The sequence below is a fragment of the Hippichthys cyanospilos genome, chromosome 1 (genome assembly GCF_059441005.1).
Source record: "Hippichthys cyanospilos isolate Australia breed blue-spotted pipefish chromosome 1, RoL_Hcya_1.0, whole genome shotgun sequence".
In the NCBI taxonomy this organism is placed as follows: Eukaryota; Metazoa; Chordata; class Actinopteri; order Syngnathiformes; family Syngnathidae; genus Hippichthys; species Hippichthys cyanospilos.
In genome coordinates, this window is record NC_142369.1 from 9,480,097 (window position 1) to 9,489,106 (window position 9,010).

At 40.7% G+C, this 9,010-nt stretch overlaps 1 protein-coding gene across 1 annotated transcript; it reads right to left on the minus strand.

Moving 5' to 3' along the window:
• Nucleotides 1–206: 206 nt before the first annotated feature.
• Nucleotides 207–8,489, minus strand: phf19 (PHD finger protein 19). The gene is made up of 14 exons (XM_088428000.1): nucleotides 8,398–8,489; nucleotides 6,692–6,916; nucleotides 6,239–6,320; nucleotides 6,015–6,119; nucleotides 5,850–5,944; nucleotides 5,617–5,765; nucleotides 5,423–5,518; nucleotides 4,134–4,323; nucleotides 3,986–4,053; nucleotides 3,125–3,271; nucleotides 2,997–3,057; nucleotides 2,864–2,928; nucleotides 2,712–2,801; nucleotides 207–2,229 (listed from the first exon to the last, which is right to left on the minus strand). Exons 2-14 carry the CDS (start codon nucleotides 6,893–6,895, stop codon nucleotides 1,926–1,928), a joined length of 1,656 nt encoding a protein of 551 aa, XP_088284126.1. The 5' UTR covers nucleotides 6,896–6,916; nucleotides 8,398–8,489; the 3' UTR covers nucleotides 207–1,925.
• Between the last annotated feature and the right edge of the window lie 521 nt (nucleotides 8,490–9,010).

The following is a 9,010-nucleotide window of genomic DNA, read 5'->3' on the forward strand; positions in this document are numbered from 1 at the left end:
AGATTACTTGCTCTTACTCTCACTGCTGTGCGCGCGCACACACATACACACAGACACATGCACGCAACTATTGTGATGTCATTGATAAAGTGTAATCCAGTCCTTTGTTGGGCCTACTGTTTTACATTTACTGTATTTAGAAGAAAACGTGATCCAATAATGAAGTCTGAAAATAAACAAAGAAAAAAAATAGACAAGCCACAGGGTCGTAGGTCAACAGTTTTATTGCTGCAATGTGGACAATGAGCGGTTACGTAACACGGTTTGCATTTACCGTCTGCAAGACGCTCTGAAAATGACACGATAAATGACTATATCAACACTTTGTGTCGATTGATTGTTTCCAGCGGATCAACGGTCTGCCTTTGCATAGATCATGTGACCAAGGCTGCAGAGCATGCTGGGAATCTGCCGGTCACAACATATGTGGGTTCTCGACAAATTTTCTTGTAGTTTGATCTTTTCTTGAAACTTAATCATCCTCGCTGGATGAATCAATTACAGTAGTCTTTTGTTTACGACCAGCTAGGGCTAACGCTCCAGAACAGGCCACCAGGGAGGAAAATCGGCCAAATAGTGATCATATTTTACATATGCTAACATAAATATTTTGAATACATTATAAAATATGCATGTGTACTAGTTTTCCCTCATTTTACACTTCACTGCATACACGGCTTTAAAAGGTGAGCTCGAACATGGTGAACACTTTCGTCTTGGCTCTGAGTGAGTCAGCAGCAGAGCCATAGTGAGAAATGCATAACAGAAAATGAGTAATATGTGATTATATAATTGGGTGATTCCAAAAAAATAACCTCAATCGGTAAATTGACAACTTTCCCTCTATTTTGACAGCTTTTTTGATAATAGTGTACATTTCATTTTGTGTGCACTGTAGAAAACAGCTAGCCGAGTAAGTCTAAGTGTGCTCAGAGGAAATCAGAGACTGTATAATAACATCTCAGATCTTTAGGTGGGATGCAATCCATTTGGCAAAAGAGAATTTGGTGGTGTGTCTTTATTGTAGTACCACACTGTGCCACAAATTGCAGGGAGGGCAGCACCGAGCTCCAGAAGATGTAGCTGCAGCGCAATTAAGAGCAATAAATCGAAGCAGGGGGAAAGATATAATAACCGAAACGCCAATTTTTGATTTTAATGAATCGTTAATCTTGTTGATAGTGACGGCATTATTAAAAAAACTATGATATCTCAGAAACTACTGGGCCATCTGTCATTAAACAGGTGTCTTTGGAATGGGAAAATCATTTTAAAAAGTGATTCTCAAATGGAAGTACTAGTACCCCTTGCTTAATTTGAATGTCATTAAATAGGTTGATGAAAAATGCTCAATTTTGTTTTAAAGCCCTGCACAACAGCAGCCGTAAGAAAGCGATGTACATAAATGATAGACCAAAATGATACACTCATAAATAACTCACTAAAAAGTTATCTTCTAATACAAATATACAATAGCTATCTTCATTTAAGATACATGAGGTGCGGTTACATACAAAGGTAGATAAGGGCAGCAGCTTCTATTACTATATGACTGGGTAGCACGTTAAGCAACATATAGTGCGATACAATTTCACCCCATTTACTGTATAAAATCTAAATATACATTGTGTAATTATATCTACTTCATAGCACCCGACACCTCAGTGAATACTCCAAAGGCTGACCACGTTTTAGAAGTATAAATGCTAATATCCATTAGCCTGTCTATGGCATTTCACATTAACGTTTCATTCATTGATTACCATGTGGTTTGGGTTGTGCATTGTCGCAGTCAACTTCAAACGAAAAGCATGCAAACTGATACTTGGACAAGTGTGTGAGCCAGCGATTAAAAACAAGTGCTAAAGATTCCCCCCGAAACTTTTTCAGGTAGGTAGAAAAGGTGCCGTGTGTGCGCCTCGCCTCTAGTAAGGTGTTGAGCCCTCCCACTGCAGCAAGTACTGCAGGGCGCCATCTGCGGTGACGCGGCGCGCCAGCACATGGTAACGCTCGCCACCCATCAGTCTGCCTGACGCACCAAAGTACGATGAGATGGACGAGTGCAGGCGAGACGCATCGGAAGGCCGAGACAAGAAGCGGGACTGGTCGGCGGGAAACGAGCCTTCCTCAGTGATTCCGGAAGGCTCTTCCTCCTCCGCCTCGTTCTGATCGACCCATTGCTTGTAGGCGGAGCTAGGCAACTTCCTCTTCTTGCTGCCTACCTTTCGTCTGAAGACAAAGGTCAGAGGTTAAAAGCTAGGCAGGAGACCATAGACTCAGTACCTCTACTGCAGTGCACAAGTGTTGGATTTAAGGCCTGGGCGCCAGACTTGGCCCGGCACATCATTTTATGATTATGAGAAATCTGCGTGCTATATATGAGAACTCTTTTCTCTCACCATCCCCTCAATGTGCTTTCCTGCAAACCACTAACTTAATTTTACTGAAAGACTGTCAGAGTGATCAAGTGGCCTTGAAAGATTTTTTGTAAGTGAAAATACAGGCGATGATGTCGCAAATTAGTAGCTAGCTGTACCTTTGACTTTGAAACATCTCTGAGACATCTCTTATGGTGTGCTCTGTGCCTGCCTGTGTATACCTTTCACCGCTGACCGGCTCTGGTTCTAGCATGGCTAACCAACCAGATGCTGCTATGAGCGAGACAGTACTAGAGTGTGGCGCATCCTATTTTTGTTTTTGTTTTGTTTTACCTGACTGACTGAAAGGAGCTGGTGCTGGTGGTGGTGACAGAACCTGTTGTGGAAACATCTGTGGAGTCCTGATCGACACTTAATGTCCGACTGCAAAATGACATTCCTGTTAACACCATTTCCAATGCACTGTGTATGTGTGTGTGTGTGACCTTCTGAGTTTGCGTAGTTCATCCAGGGTGAAGTCAAAGATGGTGGCCATATGGTGGTGATCATTCTAGGCAAACAGACAATTTGTTTATTTTTTTTATTTTTTTAAAAGCAAATTAAATTAAGCCTCCTTACGTTTGGGATGGCATCTTCAAACAACCATTTGGACTTCCTCTTTCTCCTCTCCGATAAAGTACTGCGCAAGTACACAATAGCATCGGTGATTAAGCCATTTAAAGTTTGAGACAGTTGGAGTGGGGTACCTGATGTGGCCAACGCCCTTCTTACTGCCCCGCCCCCCCTCGCCGTGAGTGCGCTCAGGGAAAAGTTTGGACGGCGGCGTAGGAGGAACCCGCGTCCTCAGACGAAAAATGCACTTCCTCTTTTTGATCTCTTTCCCGCAAAGGAACCTGAGCACACGCACGGGCCGGTGTTCACAATCACTTTATAGCCACTATTTTGTGGAAATACAAAAACATTGAAGTAAAGAAAGAAAAAACTACAAAGTGAATGACACTAATATAGAAGGAAAAGAAAAAAAAACAACACATATGGCCAAATAGAACTTTGGTTATATTAATGATGGAAGGTCTCATCGTCAGCTCATTGGCAACTGCAGAGCTTCCTGCTTGTGAAATGAAACACAGCAACTCACTGTCACCCACAAATATTTTCGTTAGGCACATTTTTCAATAGCGAGACACAGAAATTCAAGCATAACTGTTATGACAGAACAAGCCCTGTAGATAATAGTGTTGCATCATTTTGAAGGGGAGCTCAGCACAGCTTTTAAATAGAAAAAGATTGGGGGTGAAACTTGTATATCATTTTTTTTAAACTTATTATTTTCCACTGTCACAGTTGACAAATCATAACACTTCACAACTTATGAACCAACAAAACAAGCCCCTTAAACATTGTCATTGGAAGGTTTACTTCAAAAACATTCTCTAACTCTCTCTAGCTGATTATAGGGTCATTTGTGTCAGCTATTGACGACAATGGAAGAAAAAATGGATTATTATTACAATTATTACAATTCAGAAGCCTGGAATGAGTTTCAAAAGGCGCAATCAAAAAAATTAAAAAGGTTTTAAATGGTTTAACAATAACCAGGGACTTACTTGCTCTTGTACTTGTTGAGTGCGTCGAGCAGGTGCTGCCCCCTGTCTGCCAAAGGAGTGTTTGACAACTACACACGCAAGCGGACGAGAAGAGGGTTAGCATGAGGGTCAGACTGTGCTGAGGTCAGCTGGTGCTTTCAACTGGTACCTTTCCCAGCTGTAAGTGCTCCCAGTGAGCATTGACAAAAGCCAGAATTTCATCCAGCTCAAAGTACTTTTTCTTGTTGCTCAGCGACAGGTTGTAGAGAACCAGGTGGACCACGTCCACCCAGCGAAGAGACAAACGGCGCACGTGCTCCAATCCTTTGTTGCACATGCAACATATGAACAGGTAAAACCTGGAGAGAAGACCCAATTATGAGACGGACATGAGGTCACAGTCGGGCATGGCAATACGGCCTTCAAATCATCTCACAGAAATGTTTCTATCACTTTCAGCACTTGGGAGGGAAAGGAAACACAGATGTCAAATATATAAATTAATAACATTGATATTCAGTAAACCTGGTTTTCATTTGAAAAAATGATTAAAAATTCAAAGGCGAAAACCCTGCCCCTGAATGTTTTTTAATGAGAGCATTTTCTGTGTCCTTGTAGATTTCTTTTTTAATTTTCTGTTCCCACTATTTCTGCAGAAAATGTAATTTCTCCATTAACAAACAAATGAAGGCTACCCTACAAATTCTTACAATACACAAAACATGATTGAAGATTAAAAGCAGGACACTACAAAATTATAACAAAGCAACTTCCACTCATTCAATCCCAAAGACGTATTTTGTGTCGTTGAAGACTCCACACATTCAATCCAGTACCTATTTATATACAGTAGTTTATTTGAAATTCTCAAGCGTTAGAGTAAGGGAGTGTCTGATAATGGCTGGCAGTGAATGTGTATATGACACCATATTAGACAATAATGCACATGTGAATTAATAATTAAGTTGCATATTTTTGATTATTTCACAAAGATGCATTTTATGCAATATTACATGTGAGTAACACACTTCTAAAAAATAAACAAGTCACTACTTGGCATGAAGTTCAAAACGTGGTACAGTGATGCCAGAGAATATAAGGTTTTGTTTTGTTTTTTTTAAAGTGCATATAACCGTCTAAACACTGAAATACTGTGTTTTTCTGGGCTGATTGCTGATTAAAGGGATACTTGCTTAGCCACTTTCAGCAGTAAAAACCTAACATGTTATGTAATGAATTTGGTAACTAAAATTTATTTTTTATGTAAAACGAATACCTTTAAAAACACATTTTCACATTTATTGCATCACAGCTCACCTATTTTCTGGGTTTGGTGATGTGACATTTACAAGCTGAACCGTGATTCTGCTAACGCTTTACTGCTGAAAATGGTTAAATAATTAATAGGTGGGGCTCAAGTCCTGAGCGATAAACTGGGGCCAGGAGGCATGTCATCACCTGTCTCCAAACATCATGCTCTCTTGCAGACATTGTGTGCAAGCCTCGTGGAACCATTGCTGACACTGGAAACACTGAAGCATCTTCAGATACCACCTACAAACAAGCAAACACAAACCAATCAACTCACAAGCCTCTCACACATCATCAACCTCAACACAACTCTGCATTTGTGTGTGTGTGTGGTGTCTTACTCTCCGGGGCCTCCACAGTAGCAGTAACAGTGCTGCTGATTGGTCCGATGTTGAGAGTCCCAATCTAGAGTGTCCAGGTCATAGGGCAAAACCTGCTTCATGGCTAGCAGAGCTTTGGCCAGAGGCCCTTTCTTTAAAGCGCCACCTTTCTGTTGGGGAGGGAGAATCATGACTGTGACATCATTCCTCATCATGCAAAACCTTCTTTTGTGTGTGTGTGAGTTCAGGTGTACCCTGACAGCCAGTGCAAAGACACAACGTCGACAAAACCAGGGGCTCATTTCATTGCTGCCCTCTACTGGAGGAACATGGCACTTCTGGTGGAAACCTGACAAGCCCAGACAAGACAGGTGACATGATCACGTCTTGATCAAATATTTATAGACAATCATTCTTACCTATGCCACACTTTCCACAAATGAGGATTTCGTTCAATTCAGCTGCGGAGCTTGGCCCCACCTCCAGACACACTGAGCAACGAGGCTCCTCCCCCGGCACACCGGCTGCAAGATGATTGGATAAATCCTTAGTTGCAGAACGATGACAATGTTCTTTCCTTCCTTCTTTCCTTCCACCCTGGTATGTGTGTGTGTGTGTGTGTGTGTGTGTGTGTGCGTTTCACCATGCTGAATGTCTTTCCAAAGGACCCAAAACTTGGAGTTGTCCTCAAAGGTGACAAAGCAGCTGTGTCTTGGTGGGCTGAGCTGCAGCGCACATTAAAAAAAAAAAAAAAAAGATTGTTAAAGTCAGTGTTCTGATTTTTTTTTTTATTACCAATTTTACACAGCAAAGTTCCATTGATTATGAATACAATTTAATAAAATCACTATTGAGAATAAAAACACAGTTCCAAATATCTGGTAGTAAACCAACACTTTCAAGGAATGTACCATGTTTTTGTTAATGGCTCAGTCTTTGAATTTTTTTTTTTTTTAAATCAAAATCCCCTTTTTGAAATCATGTTTTTTTTTGCAGAAGAAGAACTACTTGGACATCTGAGTTGCAGTTAACAGATTATAAAGTTAAAAAAAAAAAAAACACACAAAAACCACATATGAATGCTTGCATTCGTTACCCTCAGTATCTTGCCAAGATAGTAGAGTCCATCCGACCAATGACAGAGCACAAATTGGCCCACACTCAGGCTGGACTGCGGTCTGACGTCATCGTCCTCGGGCCTGATGTCATCCTCACTCTCCTCCCACTGCACAGGCGCACAACTCTGAGAAGGCGCCAGGGGCTCCGTTCCGCAGGGGGCTTCAAACACGTCTTCAAACATCCTGACCTGACACTATTGTGCCTGACACACAACACATTTGAGACGGCACGTCACATAAGCTCATCAGCACGGAACAACCAGAGGTTGTTCTTCAGTCAATCTGAAGAACTGCTGCATTCTGAACATGTTTTAAAGACAACAGACCAATGTTTAGTGATATCACAGTTTCGTCAACAACATACGACTGAAAATGCACATCTGGGTTGGGACCAATTTGAGCAAATTTTGTAGATGATCTGTGGCAGCACTTGGATGATGAAGTGGGGAGACTTGGAAGAGGTGCAACTGCAGATGCATTATTTCAATGTGCGACGGATACTTAGCAAGGGGGAATAATGGAGCCAGCAGACTGCCTACCCTAACGTCTTCCTGCTAACCAGAGACTTCCTGAGTGCGCCAGTGCCGGCATTGCCTTGCGAGCACGTTCTCCATGACAGGAGAAATCGCTAGCATTCAGACAACAGAGTTAATTTCAAAACATTGGAAAAAGACAAATAGTAAAGACAAATAGTTGACGCATCCTTAATTCACATCATTGTCTCTTAGATTTTCATTCATACATTTCACATTTAAGATATGGAATAATAAGTTATGAATGCAATGACTTAAATGATATTATTGTATACAATAGGTCATCGAATCAGTGTCAGTTCAGTGTGTTAAGTGTGTTGCCTGCAGGGGTTTTTTTGTTTGTTTTTTTAACGTCCAGCGTGTGTCAGTATTTGATGACACAACATCAACACAGTATCAACACAATGTGTCATTGCGCCGACATGCTCCATAACGCCTCATCAACCCGACACTACTTGACATTGATGTAGTGCGGTCATGCAGGCGACTAACAACTGCTAGGCGGGCCACTGGTCAAACAGGATCGACACAATGGTCACCCCTGCTGTAAAAGGACTGTTTAATAGTACTTTTAATCGGTTTGATGGATGTAAGTTAAATTAGGGGGGTGCTTGATGACAGCAGTTAGCAACGTAACAACGACTGACTGACGGACCGACGGAACGACGATTACAATTTTCGTTTGGAAAAAAAATGATGAACAAGCGAGAACGGAGGAGGGGCGGGGCACCATCGACTGACAGACCAGCAAAAAATCTAAAATGCGCACCTCGGGGAAGAAATATCATATTTAGAACGTGAAGCAGCTACTGGAATTATATTGTTCAAGTTCCTAAATTTCATCACAAGATTTAAAACATTACTTTGTTTCATAGTACACCGTAAGTGCGTATATTGAAACGTCAACCTAATGCGATATAGAGAAACTGAGATTCATCTCGCAACTGTCAACAAGTTTTTGACGTCTGTGCTTCTGCACAGTGAATTGTATTCCCTCAAACGTCAAATGCGACACGTTTTGCTACTTTATTTATTTACAGATTCACGGAAAAGCTGATGTGTTTATTTTACGTGTGTGTTTGTAAGTGCTCTACTTTGATATCTAACATAATAACACGTCTCGCTCAAAAAGAAACAAATGAAAAAATTACCGTATTGGATGTTGACGCGATGCTGCCTTGTGCTCTCGGGCGTTTTCCTTTTTTTTGTCCTTTACGCCGCTGTCAAACGTCTGTTTCAAACCTCCAACATCGCCATTTTACTTTTGCTTTTCCCGCCAAACCCGAGTTGGGTTTTCCCTCATTTACATACTGACGTCATCAACAGTCGCCGCGGTGCTGCATCTTTTTCTTTTGATGACGTTGCATATGTTATTTGAAATAATCTTGTCAATAATATTGACTTCAAAAATTATTTTCGATTAATATAAATTTTCATTTTTGGATTACAGCGTTCCCTTTGTTTTGAAAATATTTTGTTTGGCTTCAAATCCAATAAACGCAACTTTTTACTTTTTGAACTGGAATGAATGGATTAGTACTATAAAAATATTCAATCATCATTAAAATTAACAACGCAAATACGAATACAAATTAAATAAATAATAGTAATTGTAATAATAATAAATAAAACGGCAAATACAAATCAAATCCAAGCTTTGTTTCATTAAAAATTCCCTTCATTAATACTGCAGGCCCCTATAGTGATCAAAATACGTTTTTATGACCTTGAAACAAATGAAACAAATACAAACACAAATTTAGA

Excerpts from the sequence above, each read along its gene's own strand:
- phf19 (XM_088428000.1), bottom strand. The coding sequence starts at position 6,895 with ATGTTTGAAGACGTGTTTGAAGCCCCCTGCGGAACGGAGCCCCTGGCG. Across the intron at positions 4,054-4,133 it reads AGCACTTACAGCTGGGAAAG|TTGTCAAACACTCCTTTGGC; the intron begins GTACCAGTTGAA and ends TTGCGTGTGTAG. Across the intron at positions 2,929-2,996 it reads TTGAAGATGCCATCCCAAAC|AATGATCACCACCATATGGC; the intron begins GTAAGGAGGCTT and ends CTGTTTGCCTAG.